Source organism: Hakea prostrata, chromosome 7 (assembly GCF_041222555.1).
Source record: "Hakea prostrata isolate BN-2017 chromosome 7, UWA_Hpros_2, whole genome shotgun sequence".
NCBI classification, from domain to species: Eukaryota; Viridiplantae; Streptophyta; class Magnoliopsida; order Proteales; family Proteaceae; genus Hakea; species Hakea prostrata.
This window is the reverse complement of record NC_142606.1, coordinates 14,669,924-14,690,101: the sequence shown is the minus strand read 5'-3', so window position 1 is coordinate 14,690,101 and position 20,178 is coordinate 14,669,924. Positions and strand designations below refer to the sequence as shown.

The 20,178-nt window shown below is 41.0% G+C and overlaps 1 protein-coding gene across 1 annotated transcript; it reads left to right on the top strand.

Moving 5' to 3' along the window:
* Positions 1–408: 408 nt before the first annotated feature.
* Positions 409–18,397, top strand: LOC149010036 (uncharacterized). Its single transcript, XM_089163621.1, has 6 exons — positions 409–1,516; positions 1,879–1,971; positions 2,152–2,382; positions 3,248–3,350; positions 16,650–16,879; positions 17,226–18,397. Exons 1-6 carry the CDS (start codon positions 1,062–1,064, stop codon positions 17,446–17,448), a joined length of 1,335 nt encoding a protein of 444 aa, XP_089019747.1. The 5' UTR covers positions 409–1,061; the 3' UTR covers positions 17,449–18,397.
* Positions 18,398–20,178: the final 1,781 nt, after the last annotated feature.

The window sequence follows — 20,178 nt, the reverse complement described above, 5'->3', positions numbered from 1 at the left end:
AGATTCAGCTTTAGATCGATGTATGCAACTCATTACACTGCAAAGAAAGGAGCTTATGAGGAGCTTTAAAAGCAGCATCAAAACTTACAAAGCCATTGGATCCTAAGTGTAAATCATCCGATGCCCAAAACCTTGTGTTCATGCAAAAATTGAGTTGGGTTGTTTTAACTTGTAAGTCCTGAGATATTCAGAATTTTCTTATGAAAGAACTCCCAACCGTTCATCTTCTTTCATTTTTGAAAAATTCGTAAAACTCGAAATTTCGAATAAGCGAAGAACATAACCGATAATTGGATCTAACGGTGAGGATTAAAAGAGCGGTATACTTGCAAATATGAATCTTTTATTTATATTATAGTAATTTTAATTTCTGAATTTACCATTTCAAGTCCTTACTGAAATCCCTTTCCATCTCGAGAGAACCCTAATTCGAATTTGGGTTGAACGAAACCATTGGATAGTCGCTGCCTCAGAAATTTGCTTGGTTGAGTTCTCCACCGGCAAAGGGTAAGCCATTACACCAGAGAGGAACTGAGAAAAATAACGCAATTCGATTCATGATCATTGCCTAGCGATGAGGAATTCAAGGAAGCATCGTTAGGGTTTCGGGAGAATCATAGGCTCTCAACCTCAGGAGGGTTTCATGTTTCCTTTGTTTGGTTGTTTTTTACTTTTATCCTTCCTCTCCCTCTTGGGTTTTGAGATGTTTGCAAGATCTAATTTTTAGGGCTTTGAACTTTTGATTACTTTTGTTTTGTTTTCTATATCTGAAGAGAAAATCTCATGTTCACTTCAATTATCGAATAAGATTGGTCATGTTGCTTTCAAGGCAATCCATAGTGAAATCCATGGTTATATTCCGTCCTCTGAATTTGTGGCTAGAATAGAGTTTGAGCCAAGGGCTCGGTTTTGTAAATTTTAAAACTAAAAGTATTAGAATGTAAAATAAAAACTTCATATTTATACATATACCCCGCCACACGAAATTTTCCTCAAAAGATAGGAATATCAGATCAACCCAGTCCATCGAGCTGGTCGAACGAGGTATCTTCAACCGTCAAATGAACCGGGTTGAGAGCTACCGCACTGCCATCGGACCAGTTCACTGTGAGATGCAGGCTCTCAAAGCTCTTCAGCTTTCGCTTATTTTTCCTTTCTGTGTTGTTCAAACTCTTCTCTCGCCAACCACAACAATGGCGATTCAGAAGAATCCGAAGTACAATAAATACAAACCCAGATCTCCAGTTATCATACTAATCATCTCTATTGCTTCCATTTTGTCTCTCTACCTTCTCTCCGCTTCAATTTCTATTGGTGGGTACTCCTTCTCTTCTGCAGGATCCCTAGCCCTAGGGAAGCTCGGGAAGAATAGTCACAGGCATCATGTATTGGAGAAGTACTTATACTGGGGTGACAGAATCGATTGCCCTGGTAAACACTGTGATTCTTGTGAGGGTCTGGGTCATCAAGAATCTAGCTTGCGTTGCGCTCTTGAAGAAGCCATGTTCCTTAAGAGGTAACTCCATTAGGATTTTGGTTTTCTTTCTCTTTACTGCTATTTCTTAAATCTCTAAGTGGAACATGCGGATTCTCTTTTTGACTTGTAGTTAATTGCTTGATCTGAAGTAATAGAGATCGCAACCCATTCCATGTTCGCATACTATACATTCTTTTTTTTTTGCGTCGTAAGACCATAATTTTCCGTTTCTATTTCCACTGTGTAGAATTTTAGTCATACTTTTGTTAGAGCTGCTCGATATTGACATTGAATGCATGTAGAATAGAAAAATTTACTGATCCTAAGGTATCTGTTTTCCTTTTATTTTTTTCCCCGTCTCCTTTTCATGTAAGTAAAGTTAATATTCTTTTCTGTGGCAGAACTCTCGTTATGCCCTCGAGGATGTGCATTAATGCAATACACAATAAGAAGGGAATCCTTCATCAACTCAGTAATGGGAGTTTAGAGGAAGGGTAGGTTTCGTCAGAAATCTCTTTCACTCTTTATTTTTTTAAAATCCTGAATTGAACCTTGTATTAAGAGCAGCCTTTTTCGAATATTTTCCTTTTTGGAGTCATTATTTAGTTTTTTTAATCTATGCTTCGATGTGGGTCATTTTCTGGGATCTGAAGCTTTCTCTTATCATGTGGTAGATGGACAGCTAGCTCCTGCTCTATGGATTCCTTGTATGATTTGGACTTGATATCTGAAACCGTGCCTGTAATCCTTGACAAGTCAAAAATGTGGTACCGGGTACTCATAACAAGTATGAAATTGGGTGCAAGGGGCGCGACTCACGTGGAAGGAATAAGCCGGACTGAACTGAGCAGTAGACAATATTCAAATTTCTTGCTGATCAATCGAACTGCAAGTCCTCTTTCATGGTAAAGTATTAATGGTTCCTTCCTTAAAATCTAGCGGTTGTGGCTATTTACAAGATCTTGACTGTTGGAACATCAGTGCTAGATTGTGGCTATTTACAAGATCTTGACTCTTGGAACATGAGATCACTGATTTTGTTGTCAGTTTTGATGATCATTAATTAACTTATTCTTACTTCTTTTTGGGTAAAATTAATTAACTTCTAGTTACTTAAGTCACTTTGACACTTTTAACTTATAATTTTAATTTGGGAAAAACTCACTTGGGTAGGCTGGCCTTGATATGCTTATCAAGGTACTGGTGGCCCATCTTTGTTGCTCCACCTGGAAGATTGATGTGGCAATTCAGACTGTCAGATAAAGAGAAGTTGGTTTTGGTTGATTGCTATGTAAGTTTCAGTTCATGTATTTGCATCTTTCTCCTTATATACCAGTGCATGCCAACCGCAAGTTGTCACCAACCACTACTCTGCAGTTACCTATAATCCTGAGTTTTCAAATCAATTTTTTCTCATGTGGTAAACCCTGTGTGTGCTGTAATTCACTTTTGAGCTGGGGACTTAGGATCTACCTGCCAAATTTGTACCCCTTCCGAATCTGTTAGCTAATAGATTTTTGGGTTCTCCTGATAAGTTTATCAAAGTGGCCTGTTCTAAAAAGGTGTACCCAATTATGTTCAACTGACTGACGTGTCACTTGTGGTGGTTATGGTGCTTTCTGTAGACTTGTTATGCTGATGATTGTCAGAACTCTGGCTGTGACAAGAGTCGGTTTATTCTCCCTATGCCTTCATAGATTGTAGATTACTTTCTAAGATGCTAAAACATTGCTAATTCTTTAATTGGCCTTGATTATGGTAACCAACCAGGTTTATGGAGTGCAAAGATCGAAAAAACCATAGTGCTGTAATGCTGCCATACTCATTTCTTCCTTCAATGGCCGCTAAGAAGCTAAGAGATGCCGCAGACAAGGTGTGTTATCTTGAAACCAACTCTGAAGTTCTAATTCAGGAGTTGATATAATCAAGCATAGTGTATTTGGTCCTATGGTCGTTTGTTCTTTTGAACCTTGCTGTTAGGTTTTTGCTTTACTGCCGGTCCAATCCTATTTTAACAAATGAAATTGATTTGGTACTGTATTATTAATGCTAAAGTTTTCAGTTTAGTTGGGTTTGTTTCATGTTTATTTCTTATAAATTTTCGTTCATTCGATTTGTTGTGGATTGGATGATGGAAAAACCAGCAAGCAGCAAGCGGGGCAATGTCAAGTTAAGCGCGAAAACCTAGTTATAGACCCTGATGGACACATGATGAATGTGAGAAGCATCGGCCCGGAGAAGGCTGGATCGTAGGAAGCGAGTGAGCATAATTTGAACTTTTAGGGAAAACATCCAAAATCTTGTGATTAACCACTTTCGGGATGCTGTAAATTAAAGAGTCAGTCGGTTGGTATCCCAAAAGTGTGACAAAGACTTCGCCATCAGGCATAAAATAACCCCTTCAGGGCTTTAGAGATATTCTATTCAGTAGTTATCCAGAATCTTATTATTGAGAACTGAGGTTAGTCAAGGTTTGGTTTTATTAAACAGTTTAAGTATATAGAAGGACCTAAATTAGCAAAATGTGAATTTCCAGATCTGGACACCCACTCATTTCAGAATGTTACCTGTGAAAGCCATTTCCAAGTTTCTGCTGATTGCCTGTAAGTTGTCTTTCATGACTGAAGGAGCTAGATGTTTTGGTGCTTCCAGAAATATCATTCTTCAATGAAGAAACATAATGCCTGTAGCTTTGCTGATGAGTTACCTTGGTAGTTGATGGATCTCATTTGTACTTGTGATTGTGAACCTTTCCCAATTTGTAGCTATTGGGTCATTATTTTTGTGTCTATGCTTGGGACAGTCTCTTTTGTCTTCTTGTACTCCATCTAAATTATAGCTTCTCGCCATAATAAGTTCTTGTTGCTTTTGAACTTTTTGTTTATATATGACTGAACTGTACTGTAGTGAATATATAACCCATATTTAGTAACAAAATATCTTATACTTCCTATACTACTAAAATGGTAAAAGTAAAATCCATGTTTTGTAGAAAAAGAGATCTTCATTTAACCAGTTATTTACTTGCCTGAGCCCCCCCGCCTCCCCCCGCCCCCCCCGGGGCCCCCGGGCGCCCTCCCGCGCCTCCGTCCCCCGCGGGAGCCCGCCCCGGGCCCGGCTCTCCCCCAATGCCCGTGCGGCCCCGGCGGCCCTCCCGCCCCCCCCCCCCCCCCCCCCCCCCGCGCCTTGGTGTCGGGGCCTCCTCTTCCCCCCCCGGGCGCGCCCTTCTTCTTTCTCCCCCCGCTCTCTCCTTTTCTTCCTTGCCCCCCTCCCCCCCCTCCTTTCTCGGGCCCCTCTTCCGGCCTTCTCCTTTCCCGGCCGTCCTCCCCCTTCTTTCTTTGGGTGTCCCTTGTCCCCCCGTTTCTTCCCTTTGCCTGGGCTCCCCGCGGGCTTTCCTGTGGGTGGTTGCTCTTGTCTTTGCCGCTCGTCTCCCCGCCGGCCTCCCCCCCTGGCGGGGTGTTTGCCTGTCCCCTGTCTCGGTCCGCTTGCCCCCCCCCCCCGTCGGTGGGCCCCCCTGCCCCGCCTCCTTGGTCTTTGGTCCCCCGGTTGGCTGGGTCCTCTGCCGGCTCGTGGCTTGCTTTGGGCTGTTTGGGGGGTGGCGGCCCTCTCCCCCCGCTTTCTCTTCTTCCGTGGTCCCCCCTCTCGTCCCCCCCCCCGGCGGTTTGCCTCTCCCCCTGCTGGGTGGGCCCCTGCTGGCTTGGCCCCCCCCCTCTTGGGCCTCCCGGTTGTCCTGCTGTGCTTGTGTTGCTTGCTCGGGGCTCCTCTCTTGTGTGTCCTTGGTCCCGCGTTTGCCTGGTTTTCTCTTCCTTCTTCTCTTCCCTCCCGGCCTGTCCGGGTCCTGCCTCTTGTCTGCTTTGGGGTCCCCCGGTCGGTGTGCGTTGGCTTTTGGGTCCCATTGGGTCGGCCCTCGGCCCTTCCCCTCGCCCTGGCTTTCTGGGCTGGCTGTTTGTGGGTTGTTGCCCTTTGTGCTTCGTCGCCTGCCCGTCTGTTTGAGTCGGATGGGCTGTGGTTGTGCTCTTGTCGGGTTTTCCTGCGGTTGGTGTGGTGAGTTATTTGGGGTGGTGTTAGCTGTGGTTGGTGTTACCTTTGTTTGTCTCTTAGTGCTTAGGCTTATGTGGGTGAGCCTCATCTATGATCTGCTTTGTTAGCTCTTCTCATGGAGCTCTGTGTTTGTCAGGTGGTTGGTGTTCGTCCTGTCCACCTGCGTGTGGTCCGGGTGTTGCTTGTTTTCTCTTCCCTTTGTCCTTTCTTTCTTCATCGTTCCCCCGCTAGATCTATTCAGCCCGTATTGTTATGTTATTATCCTTATAATACCATTCTAGTTTCAACCCTTTTTCACATCTAACTTCTGTTTCATCTTAAGTCTTATCAAATCTGAACTTTATTCCCTGTGAAAGGTCCTATTTGGCTACTGTTTTGATCAATCAAATACAGTACTACATTATTTGGTATCATGAGCCATGACAGGGAGTGAAACTTATGGATTGGATATTGATCTTATGGCGGCAATGATGGAGATGGTTCAACAACTAAGCAACCAAATCACTGCGAACCAGAAGCAAATGGATGAGAGGTTCTCAGAAATGGAGGCCAGAGTTGTTGCCTCTACTCATGTTCCTCACCCTCCACTTGGTGAAGAATTCCATCCAGCTCATTCTGTAGCCAATTTTCCTACTGGGAGAAATATGGGGAGAGGACCCCAAAGGATTCCAGTTGTGCAACCAACTTTTGAGGAGCACCTACGAAGTTATTTTGCTGGAGAACAACCTACATTCAATAAGCATGTTGGTGACTCTCATAGGGTTAAGCTTGAACTCAAAGAATACTCAGGTAAGCATGATCCTCAAGTCTTTTTTGATTGGTTGGCAGCGTTGGATGACTATTTTGATTGGTATGAACTATTGGAGGTACGAAAGATGAAGTTAGCACGTACCAAGCTAGTTGGAGCTGCACGTGAATGGTGGAGAACTCGCGAATATGAATTGGAAGATTGTGGTAAAGCTCCTACTACATGGGAGGAAATGAAGGAAGAACTGAGAGAAAAGTACTTGTCATCTACTTTTTAATTGCGACTACAAGACAAGTTAAATTCTTTTCGTCAAGGGAACTTGTCAATTGCAGAATATATGGAACAATTTGACTCTCTTTCTTCTCGTACAGGAATTCGAGAGAGGGAGATCCAAATCTTATCACGTTTCAGATTGGGTTTACGGCCTGAAATCAATAGGGCCATTGGCGTTGTGGATTTAGAGAACGTGTGGGATTGTTTTGAAAAGGCCCTACGTGCGGAGAATTATTGGCATCCAACAACAAAAGGTTTGGATACCAAGCCGGGGAGGCTAGGTGAAATTTTCCTAGCACCAAAACCTACAACAACCACCCCTACTCAACCCACATTTCCTACCCGACAAGATAAGGGCAAGGCTCCTATGACTAGTGGCAGCCAAGCACAATGTTTTCACTATCAAGAGGTTGGACATTATGCTAAATATTGCCCACACCATCAAAAGATTAATGTTGTTGTTGAGATAGAAAATTTAGTAGAGGAAGAAGATCTTGATCTATTCCCATACCCGCTCGATGATGGTAACTATGACGGAGCTGCATATGATGAGGATGATGCTTATGACATTCATATAGTAAGCCGCATCTTGGTGGCTGAAACCAAAGGAGAGGACTGGTGGCGCAATTGTATCTTCTACAGCTGTATGAAGTCCAGAGATAATACCGCTTTGGTGATAGTTGACAGTGGGAGCTGCGTCAACGTTACTTCAGACACCTTTGCGAAGAAAGCAAACTTGAAGGTGGAGAAGCACCCTCAATCATATCGGGTATCCTTGTTGAATGGGAATACTTTGGAGGTAAATCAACGGTGTTCCGTACCACTGAAGCTCCATCGATATGAGGAAGAGGTATGGTGTGATGTAATCCCTATGCATCTTACTGATGTTCTATTTGGTCGACCATGGATGTATGATAATGATGTTATGGTCGGGGGGAAGAAAAACCAGTGTGTATTCAAGTTCAAAGGACTTCATACTGTCCTCCACCCAGTCAATGTCCCAGCTGAAATGCGTCAGCGGAGGTCCTTGAGGACTAACCAAAAGGGGACCAATGAAGCACAAAAGTTGTTGTTCATACCGCAAAAGAAGTTGTTGGTTGTTCCTCACAAGGAGTTCATTCACACTAGCCATGATACAGGGTTGGTATTGGCTCTTGTTACAAGGGAAGTCACGCCTCCACCTGAGGTGACAGTCCCTCCACCCATCAAAGAGTTACTTTCTGATTTTTCTGATGTGGTTCCTGATGAGTTGCCTAATGAGCTACCTCCTATGCGCGATATTCAACATGCCATTGATTTGGTACCGGGTTCGGTGTTACCAAACCTACCAGCTTATCGCCTTAGCCCAACAGAGCACAATGAACTCAAAAGAAAGGTGGATGAGTTGCTACATAAAGGATTCATTCAGGAGAGCTTAAGTCCATGTGTTGTACCAGCATTACTGACTCCAAAGAAGGATGGCTCATGGTGCATGTGTGTGGACAGTAGAGCAATCAACAAGATTACAGTCAAGTATAGGTTTCCTATACCGCGGCTTGATGACATGTTAGACATGCTATCCGGGGCTAAGATCTTTTCTAAATTGGATCTTAGAAGTGGCTATCATCAGATTCGTATTCGGCTTGGAGACGAGTGGAAGACTGCGTTCAAGACCAAGGATGGACTATTCGAATGGAAAGTCATGCCTTTTGGTCTGACAAATGCACCTAGTACATTCATGAGGGTGATGACACAGGTACTCCGTCCTTTTATTGGTCGATTTTTGGTCGTATACTTTGATGATATATTGATCTACAACAAGCATCCAGACGATCACATTGATCATCTACGGCAAGTCTTGAGAGTGCTTCGCCTTGAGAAGCTATACATCAATCTCAAGAAATGCTCCTTTATGTTGCCAAAGGTTGTGTTCCTTGGTTTTATTGTCTCGTCGCAAGGGGTTGAAGCTGATCCAGAGAAGATAAAAAGTATAACAGATTGGGCTACACCAAAGACAATCACCGAGGTTCGTAGTTTTCATGGACTTGCATCGTTTTATAGGAGATTCATTCGGAACTTTAGTGCAGTCATGGCACCTATTACCAAGTGTTTGAAGCAAGGCAAATGTGAGTTCAAGTGGACAATAGTGGCAACCAAAGCCTTTCATCTAATCAAGCAAAAGATGACAAAGGCTCCAATACTTCGCTTGCCAGATTTTGACCGTATATTTGAGGTAGCAATTGATGCCTCACATATTGGTCTAGGAGGTGTATTGATGCAAGGAGGGCACCCTATCGCTTTCTATAGCGAGAAACTCAATGATGCCAAGCGACGCTATTCGACATATGATCTAGAGCTGTATGCTGTTGTCCAGGTGTTACGCCATTGGAGACATTATCTCATCGGCAAAGAGTTCATTCTCTATACCGATCATAAGGCCCTCAAGTATTTACATTCACAAAAGTCGATTAGCAACAGGCATGCTAAATGGGTTGCTTATCTACAAGAGTTTGTGTTCGCAATGAATTACAAAGCAAGAAAAGAGAATACAGTGGCTGATGCATTGAGCCGAAAAGTACTTACTCTTAGCACATTCTCAGCACATGCAATTAGCATTGATCAGATACGTGATGAGTACGCATTTGACGAAGATTTCAGCATGCCATACAAGGAGTTACAGCAAGGTAGGCAGCATCATAAATACTCACTTCACGATGAGTATTTGTTTTTGGGAACTCGGTTATGCATTCCAAATTCCTCCCTACGACATCACATCATACGGGAGCTGCATGGCGGAGGTTTGGGAGGTCACTTCAGCAGGGATAAGACTATCATACAAGTTACCGATCGGTATTATTGGCCTCATATTGCAAAGGATGTTGATAATGTAATCAAGAGGTGCAGAGTCTGTCAGCTAGCCAAGGGAACCAAGTAAAATACAAGTCTGTACTCACCATTACCAATTCCTTATGCACCTTGGATTGATATTAGTAATGGATTTCGTACTTGGGCTACCCTCAACAAAAGAGCGATATGACTCCATCATGGTTGTGGTTGATCGTTTCTCAAAGATGGCTTACATTATACCATGTCGCAAGACCTTTGATGCATCTCACATTGCAAAGATATTCTTTAAGGAGGTTGTACGACTACATGGGTTACCAAGTAGCATTGTCTTAGATCGTGACGTCAAGTTCGCGAGCTACTTTTGGAAGACATTGTGGCTGAAAACTAACACAAAATAATAGTTTTCAACCACATTCCATCCACAAACTTGACAGGCAGACAGAGACGTTGAATCAAAGCTTGGGAATCTTATTGAGGTGTTTGGTTCATGACTATGAGAAGACATGGCCGTCCATACTTGACATAGCTGAGTTTGCTTACAACAGCTCAGTTAATTGTACGACAGGTCGTACTCCTTTTGAAATTCTACTTGGAGTTCAATCCCGACAGCCTATAGACCTCATTCCACTACCACCACAAGCACGCGTGAGTATTGAGGCTGACGAGTTTCATCGCCATATCATAGAGGTACATGTTGATGTTTGCTGAAGAATAGCTCTTGGCAATGATGTCTATAAGGCTACAGCAGATCGTCATCGACGATATGTGGAGTTTCAACCGGGAGACATGGTGATGGTTCATGTCAACTCAGAAAGGTTCCAACATGGGGTCAACAACAAACTCCATCCAAAGAAGATGGGTCCATACAAGGTGTTGAAACGCATTGGACCAAATGCTTATGTACTCGAGCTACCAGAAGAAATGAACATAAGCAATGTCTTCAACGTGGTTGACTTACATCTTTATGTAGGACACCACTCTGATGATGGAGACACTAAACAAATTTTGAGGCTGCCCCAACTCAAGTCACCAATCATTGACATCATTGAGGAGGTTTTGGATGACTCTTACAAAACCACTCGTCGTGGCACTAGATACCATGCTTTCCTTGTCAAATGGAAGAATCGTCCACGGCATGATAGTATTTGGATTCATGCTGATGATTTCAAGAAACACGATCCCGATTTGTATGAACGTTACATGTCATTCATTCATTTGTCGGAGACGAATGTTTTCAAGCCGGGAGAGTTGATGCAGAATTGAAGACATATTTAAGAAAGAAAAAGCCCATTGGCTCAGGCCCATCAAAGGCCTAAAGCTATCACCCAAATCAGCCCATGGCTTTCATGGGCTATGACCTGTTTAATGGGTTAAAGTTAGCCCATATATGTTGAACTTCATAGTCTAGACCTAAACCCAAGTCTAGTTTTTGAAAAGTCAATAAAATGGGGATGTGGTTTGAAAATAAAAGAACTCATTGTCAAAAGAGTTTTTCTTTGTCAAAGAGTTAGGTAGTGGTTGAGTTATTAATAGGTAGGTGGTGTTAGCTAGTGGTTGGATGTTACCATTAATGTTTGTCTTTTTAGAATGCTATATAAAGAGACTTATGTAAGAGGTGAAGATAACTCATCTATTGAAATCAAATTGCTTTGTTAGCATTCCTTCTTTATGGAGCATGGTGGGAGAGCGAGATCTCGCCACTATGAAAAAGCGAGATCTCGATCGAGATGGCGAGATCTCGCCACCACAATGGTTTGCCTCTTGCCCTTGTGCCTTACCCCCCCCTCTTCCTGTTACCTTCTATTTTTTCTCTTTCTTTCTTCCTTTTTTCTCTTTGTTAAATCTAATGTCTTCTTTTACAACCATAAGAAGTTTTAGACTTTTGTAGTCATAAATCATAATTCTAGTTTACAATCTAATTCCCTCCAAGTCCAGCCGCAGATCCGGTCAGAGTCAGAGACAAGGTAACAAGTTTGTAGTTACAACTTACAAGTTACAGACTATAAGAGTATCCTCGTCCATTATGATTTTGACGTGGCCACTTGACTCAGTCACCCATCCGTAGTTGTCCATTCGGTTTATATGGCCGTATGTCTTCATGTCGATCGGAGGAATACACTGGATACCGTCTCGTCGGTGGGTGAAGGCTTGTTGTTGTTGTTCTTTGTTGTGAGCATGTGGGTAGGGTTTCAAACCACTCGCAACCCACCTTCACTCCCATTGTGTACTCTCGGTGCGTCTTGAGGAATAGCATGACCTCCATAGAAGAATACCCATGTAATCGACCCGGCGTGATCCCCATTTGGTACCCGATGCGGCGTGTCCAACTTTCGTTGGAATCCCGTGACCATGATCTGGCTCAGCTTCCCATGTTCATTCAGATCATGCATGCCGCATCATCTCGTTGCCCCGGTTTGTCTCCTAGCATAAGTCCGAGAGATAGGGGACTGGCTCGCTGTGTCGGATGCTCGGACCGTAGGGTGACTCCCTTGTTGCGCTCTTTCACCGCACCTCCCGCCCTCCGCTCGTGGCTGTTGCCACTTGGCCCTTTGGTATCATTGGCATCATCTAAACCCCCTCCACTAGTTGTCACCTCAGTTGTTTCAAGTCGACTAGGTGGCTCCACAAATGATACAGTTGGTCCTTCTGATGCTGCTACAGCAGCTTGACCCTCATCAGAAGACACGTGCTCTGCCACAACATCTGGGCCCATAGCAACAGCAATGGTAGGATCCGGCTGCCCTCTTGGCCCATCTAGCACTAGGCCTCCTCGATCCCCGACCCATTGATATATGGCATCATCTTCCTCATCTTCTGCGGGGGGCTCGTGGAATATATCACTCAACTCAATCGGTTCACGATTGTTGTCATCTATATCATCTTGTATGTGCCCTACTCTCAATCTCATGTTGTAATGCACATACACTAAGTCCTCGAGCCTCTTACTCCCCAATTTGTTCCGTACTTTACTATGGATGAGCGAGAAGGTGCTCCAGTTCCTCTCGCAACCAGAGGAGGAGCAAGTCTGTGATAGTACTTTAATTGCTAATTGCTATGTCCCTGAGATTAGGTGCACTAGTTCTATTTAGCACCCACCAATCAGCTGCATAACCAAAAATAAGAATGCATTAAGCAAGTAAATCTTAATATTTATATAACTTATCAGTTATCATTTACAGAGTTATAGACTTAATGACTTATAGTAATGGACTATTTACCAGGATCAATTTTTTGCCTAGTTGCAACTGCAGAAGGCTTTCCAAAACTCCTAGAGGCATCCCTGATCTGTACACCAAATTTTCAATTATTGAATTATGTATATGTTTAATGCACTAATGCAAGAAGTTGAAGAAACAATTGAATAAGTTCTCACCTCTCCATTAATTGTCCCTTGCATGAGGGATTTGACACAAGTTTCTCCACCATGTCTTGCACCACATTCATCAATCTTACATCAAGCCCCAGATCATTCTTGTAATGGTACTTTGGGTTGAGGTAGTAAGCTTGCATTGTGGAAATAAAAAATTTGGTTAGTGATTTGGTTGTTTACTTGTTTGTAAATTATAAGTGATAATATAACTTATAACAAATTAAGAATGTAAATTAAAGTATACAACAAAAACTTAAAGACTTAAAAATGACTCACCAGCCAAGTGCAATGGATGCATCAAGTGCGCCTCCCATCTATTATCGATGATCCTCTTGTAAGATTTGAAGGAGCTAGGGGCAGCATCTCTAACCAACTCTTTCATTTGCTCGAGGGCAGCATGTATGTGGGGCATTGTGGGCTTCTTCTCCGAATCCACCATCCTTAAAACAAACACAATAGGCTCTACAATGCCCAGTGTCCTATTCAGTTGCCTCCAAAAGGAATCATCAACAATGGTTTGTTGGGATAGTACTGCATCATGATGGCTAGATCCACACCAACCAAACCACTCCTCACTTGCAAACATGTGCCGTAGATCCATCATTTTTTTCTGGAAGCTTTTCAGAGCTACATTGTCGGTGGCAAATCTAGTCAATCCAGGTCTGACTAGATCACCCTTACCGTGGTTCCTCATCATCTTTAGCACATAACCATGGTTATAAATAAAATTACTTACCCTTTTAGCCCTCTCAACCACAATATTGATTGACTTTCTTTTCCCCAAGTCTTTCAACATAAGATCAATCGAATGTGCTGCACATGGTGTCCAAAAGAGGTGGATCCTGCTACTTTTCTTCTTCATCAACATTTTACCAGCTTTTTTGAAGTTAGCACCATTATCTGTGACAATTTGGATAACATTCTTTGGCCCTATCATGAGGACCACCTCCCTAAGAAGCTTGTAAAGGTAGTTAGCATCTTTGATTTTATCTGAGACATCCACTGACTTAAAGAAGGATGTCTTTCCATTGCAGCTCACCATGAAATTAATGATGGACTGTTTAGTAGGACCAGTCCATCCATTAGCCATCACAGTAATACAATCATAGTAACACCATATGTACTCCATTTTTCCTTTAATGAACCAATGTATTCATCCACCTTCTGCTTTACCTTTGGGAAATATTTATTCATTACCTCCCAAGCTGTTGGGCCTTTAACCCCTACACCTGCCCTAGCAACTGCATTGATCATCCCTTGATAGTATGGTGTTTTGGCTACATTGGCTGCAATGTTGTTGTAGAGCATGAATTTGCTGATTGCAAACCTAGCTTCCTCCTCCTCCTTACTGCCTTCTTTTCCTCCAGCAAACATATATGGAATGCTTATTTGATAGATGTCTTGATGCTTGAAGAGGGAGGGGTCTTGGTCAAATGTGGCATCATAATGTTTAGTCTTCCTCCTTTCGGTCCTCTCAGTTCCCTGAAAACTATGTCTAGGTGGCATGGATGCCCCTGACCCCGAACCACTTCCTCCCCTTGTCTGTTCATATTGCCTCACATTCGCAACATGTAAGGACTGCTTGCTAGCTTCCATTGCAACCTTCATCTGTCTCCACTCTGCCCGTGACTCAACACCCATAACCCTCCTCCTCTCTTCATCGTTGCTTGACTCCTCATCAACATCAAGAAAAGGTCTAGACAGCACTGACTCCTCCCTTTTGTGCCATATCATCAGCAATTGCTTTTTGCACTTTATAAGGAACCTTGGGGCACTTGGAAACATCTTTATAGCCACCAGCCAAATGTTGCTTTAATCTGGTTGAACCACCAAAATTCAAAGTCTTGAGGCAATACTTGCATCGGGATTTTTTCTTGTCGGCAGTCAGTGGATCCCCATGTTGCCAAGTAATGTCCTGAGTCTCACTACCAATGCCACCACTCTTACTAGTTGCCATTTAAGATACAAATGTACAACACTGAAAGTCCGAAATACATACTTGAATGTTCCCAAATAATCATTAAAATAATTTTTAGATACATAAAAACATGTAAAAACAATTTATTAAACAACAAAACACACACTTTGTTCTAAGATAACATATATACAATGCTCAAACATGTTTGTATTTTTAAAATAAACTACATAATATGAGCATCATTTAAAAAAAAAGAAGATAAAATTGTTAATAAAATATTATTTTTTATAATTATTTATGTAAAAACAATTTATTAAACAACAAAACACACACTTTGTTCTAAGATAACATTTATACAATGCTCAAACAAACATTTTTATATTTTTAAAATAAACTACATAATATAAGCATCATTAAAAAAAAAAAAGATAAATTTTTAATAAAATATTATTTTTCATAAATTTTTTATTTAATTATTTAAATAAAAAAATAAAAATAAATACAGCAAGCATGATAATCAAAATATGAATACATGGGATTGTAGCCCTCTAAATGTAGTTTAACATAAGTGATAATCACATTTATATCATAAGTATTTTTTTTACAATTTTAAATTTTAAATTTTTAGACTATATTTTTTAAATACGAAAATTAAAAAAAAATTTAATAACAGAAAATTATAATTTTTTCATGAAAGTGTAGATCAAAGCTTGATCATCAACATATATTTATACCACACTCATACACCCATTGTAGAACCTTCTATTTGAAAAAAATTCAAATTTGGGGGAAAATCTTACATTTGTTGAAGATCACTTGAAATATGTTTGAATCTGCTGTTGTAGATGAGTTGATGATGTTTTGAAGTTGAATCTCCTACAAATTCTGGCTAAAAATGCCCTTGCAGCTCGAGAGAGGCTCAAGAGAGTCGAGATATGCCTCTCTCGAGCGAGACAGGGGGTTTTTTAAACCCCCTAAACTGTTGGAAATATCACTTTTGGCGAGATCTTGCCGAGATATTGGCAAGATCTCGCGAGATGGCAAGTCGAGATCTCCCATCTCTCAACTCTCTCCTCCCATGTTGTCTCGTTATCTCGGGATAGCGAGGATATCTCACGAGATCTACCACCATGCTATGGAGACTCCTTGTGTTTGATCAAGGTAGGTTGGTGTTCGATCCAATCGATCCACCTTGAGGTGTGAAGCCCGGGTGTTACATTGTTATTTTCAATTCCCTCATATTGTCCTTTCAATTTCTTCATCATAGTGCCTCTGTTGTGAAGATCTATTCAGCCCGTATTGTTATGTTATTATCTTTATAATCCCGTTCACGCCCTCTTTCACATCTAACTCTGTTTCATCTTATGTCTATCAAATCGACTTTATTCCGGGGGTCCGCCCTGTCATCATCGTCTCATACGACTCGACATGGGACTCATCTAGTCATTTCTATTGGATTATGCTCTGTGGAACTGGGGACTGAGAATGAGTAGGTGATGTCATTAAATAATGATCTAGTATGTGACTAACCCTCATACTTATTGGGTAATCGTGATGAAGACCTAAACTGGCAATAGCCACCATATGCAGCATCTGCTTGCTGATTAAATCTGCTTTTATTATTTTCTTTTCTAAATAAAGTCAGTGCCTCCTTGCACTTTCTAATATTTTTTTGAGTATGAGTCACCTGATCAAATTCCTAATTTTGTAAAGAAAAATGTAAAGAATTTTTTTCTTTATCATTCTTTTAACTTTGTGAACTGAAATATGTTCAGAATGAACCTAACAGTGATCTTGAATTTATTGACTTGTTGAAATAGTGGTGTGGCTTGTTGACATATTGCCTTTTTTATACATTGATTGATGTCGATAATGGTTTCATTGTTGGTATTACATTTTTGTATACATGTTTTGGCATTGATTTAAGTGTGGGGTCTAACTATCTACTGCTATTGTTATTAAATGTTTCATTTCTTAAGCTATATTTATTCTCCAGATTAAGGACCTTCTTGGTGATTATGATGCTGTCCATGTGCGTCGAGGAGATAAGATAAAAACCAGAAAAGACAGATTTGGTGTTGATAGAAGCCTCCACCCTCATCTAGACAGGGATACCCGTCCTGAGTTTATCCTACGGAGAATTGAAAAGTGGGTGGCCCCAGGACGAACTCTGTTCATTGCTTCAAATGAGAGAACTCCAGGATTCTTTTCTTTGCTCTCTGTGAGGTATTTTTCTGTAAGCTTTGCATTTTGCCGTAATTTTGTCACAGGTTGGTTGAATTTCACTCTGGGCATGAGAGGGAAGACTGTAAATGGTTAATTTAACCTTCCCTCACCCCTCTCTCTCACACTTTTTTTTTCTCTTATTTTTCCTGCCTCTCTCTCCTTTTCAACTGTGAAGAGACCATTTTGTGTACCTTCTGTTTCTTATGTATATATATTCATTTTGGTTTAATTCTGTTTCTTATATTACTCTCTGAATTTCTTGCTTTTATACATTATGTATAAATAGCTTATCTATGCAAGCACATATGTTGAGATTAATTTCAAGGTTCTGCACTAATTTATACAGGTACAGAATGGCATATTCATCGAACTACAGCAGCATATTGGATCCAGTAGTTGAAAACAATTACCAATTGTTTATGATAGAGAGGCTAATTTTGACTGGAGCAAAAACTTTCATTAGAACATTTAAAGAAGACGATGCAGATCTCAGTTTGACAGATGATCCAAAGAAGAACACCAAGATTTGGCAAAAACCTGTCTATAAAATGGATGAAGAGGGGAGCTGATTCTTTCATTTTGTTTTCATCGAGCCTGTTTGATTAAGGTCTCGTACCTTTCTCATTCTTTGATCTCATTGCCTTCTTCCTTGAGAATCCCCAAGTCAAGTGGATAAAACAGCAAAACAGAACATTCTTATCCTCTGTGTTGAGGGAAGATGGGTAGAATAGAAAAATGCTTTTCTGTGGCCGATGCTGTAAAATATAATCTCATGCTGTCCGTCGGCAAAAGTTTCCATTGAGGCACACTGACAAGATCTTTCTACATTCTTGTTCTCCGACTATTGCAAAGCATTGCCCACTTTTTTGGGTATAATTTCATTTGTGGAGAGTACGATAAAGGGCGAACCTGATGCACACAAGCAGAGTCCAAGAAATTTTTGTAGAGAGGTTATTTCAATGCCTTGACCTCTCAGGTTACAGCTATAGTCCATCTACCATCGTGCCAAGGTCTGTCTCTTGTAGATAATATGACAATACTATGTCTTCCAGAATTGTATGAGCCTGCTGTGTTAATTATCCTTTGTGCAGTCTTGAAGGTTATTTACAGTTTTTTTCGAGGGGTTATTATTTTTTTGGGTGAATAAAAAATATATACAAACCTGGAAGGGGAACAAAGAAGATACAAAGAGATAGAGAAGGATAGAGAGGAGGGAGAGGGGAGGAGACGATCCAAGATCAAGGTGACATGGGAGGGGACAAAACAACACTGTCAAGGCATTGTTTGTGTGTGTGGGGGAAGGGAGAGCTTGGAATTAATATCTTCATGAATGACTCTTCAAATCTGGTGTAAATATATAGATTTGACAATCCATCAGTGTAAGATTTGCTCCATCTGGATGTGAGAGATACAAGCACCAAAGAATAGCTTTTTAGTAGTACTAGGAAAATTTCATGTGGTTTTGTTATTACTTGAAATAATTTTAATATCGTTTTCTTTAAGGAGAATAAATTAAAGGCTGAGGTTGAATTATCTCTTTTTCTTTTATTGTAATGTTGATTGATGTGGTAATTGTTTAAGAATTACCTGTTCTCTTTTTTTGAAAATAGATTTTTTTTTTTGGGGGGGGGGGGGGGGGAGATCTTTGGGATTGGATGAAATATAGTGAAATTTTTTTGGGCAAAGAGACATAAGGTTTGAGGTAATGGTGTTATTAGTTGAATAGGCATACCTCTTGAAAGAACTAGTTAAGAAAATGTGGTGCATTTCATTAGTAGCGTGATTCAATGGATATTATTTAGGGTGGCTTGAAAGGTTTTGTACAATGAGGAAAAGGTAAGTTGTTTTAAAGGAAGGGTCTTTTGGTTGAATGAATGATTTGCCATAACTAATTTGAGGTCTTACTTTTATATAGTAGCATGATATGATTTTTTGGAGGTGTTTTTTGAAAATAAAATATTGGGCTGAATTTTGGGGTGGGATGAAATACATTTAGATTTTTTTTGGTTGTAAATAATATTTATAGGAGAACAATAAGGGAGATGGGCAAAGAGGCATAAGGTTTGAGGTAAGGGGGTGTTAGTTGAAGAGGTGTAACTCTTGAGAGAACCTATTAATGATAGGTGGGACGTTTGATTGGTGCCGTGTTTCAACGAATATTACACGGGGTTGGCTTGAAAGAGTTTGTTTGATGAGGATAACATGTGTTGTTATGGAGGAAGAGTATTTTGGTTCAATGAAAAATTTACCATAACTGATTTGAAGTTTTACTTTTATATAGAAGTATGATATGATTAGCAATTGAAGATCCCCCAAATGAGGAGATGAGCCAATGGCAATGAATATCAAGAGGTTGGGGTCATCTATTGGAAGGCAAATGGCGGTATGGGCAAGGGATCAGATAGGCTTAGTAAAGGGGCAATGAAGAAGAGGTAGGGAGTATCTTCATCCATAGGCCAAAAGATGTAAGAAGGCGCAGTAGGATGGAGTGGTTGAGAAGGAGAGATTGGGTGGGGAGGCAGAGTGAGCTGGCTCTCAAAGTAATGCAAGTTGATGAGGGATACACCTCTTGAAACAAACAAGATTGGTCCAATGGAACTTGGGGAGGGATCAAACGTGATGCCAAGCTAAAAGAAAAGGTACTTTGCTTGGAGGGTAGCTTGAGAAGCTTATTTGAGGGAGGGTGGGGGAAGAGGGGCTACATGGTAATGAAGACGGGGAGGGGAGTCCATGATCTGCCAACAATGAAGGTGAAGGAGGTGTCGTTGGGAATATTGGAAGAGTAGATTGTTGTAGCACCCATTACTTGGTATAATACTCAGAGGATGCCGGAGGTCAGGCCAGACGATGTTAGAGCCATCAGCAATTGAGAACAAGGTGCTAGGAGGGTTAAACGAGAGTGTGGCAGTACAATAGAGTCCTTTTGAGAAGGTACGAGTATCCACCTTAACTCATGGAATTTTCTTTAAAAACAGACCTTTTGAATAAGTTGAAGGAGTTTAGCAATGTTGTAATCTCGGATTCTCCAAATTCCTAGGCTTCCTTTCACCTTTTTTTTTTGTTGGGGAGTCTTCCACTTTAAATCTGTAGTTGTTGGGCAGCTGATAGCATGGAGGTTTACTAGAATTTTATGCAGTCCATTTCCTTGTGGACGTGTAACACATTTACAAGTCACATCAAATGGTTTTGATTAAATTATTATTATTATTATTATTATTATTATTATTATTATTATTATTATTATTATTATTATTATTTTAATCTTGTAAACGTAACCTCAACCTTTTGATGTGATGTAA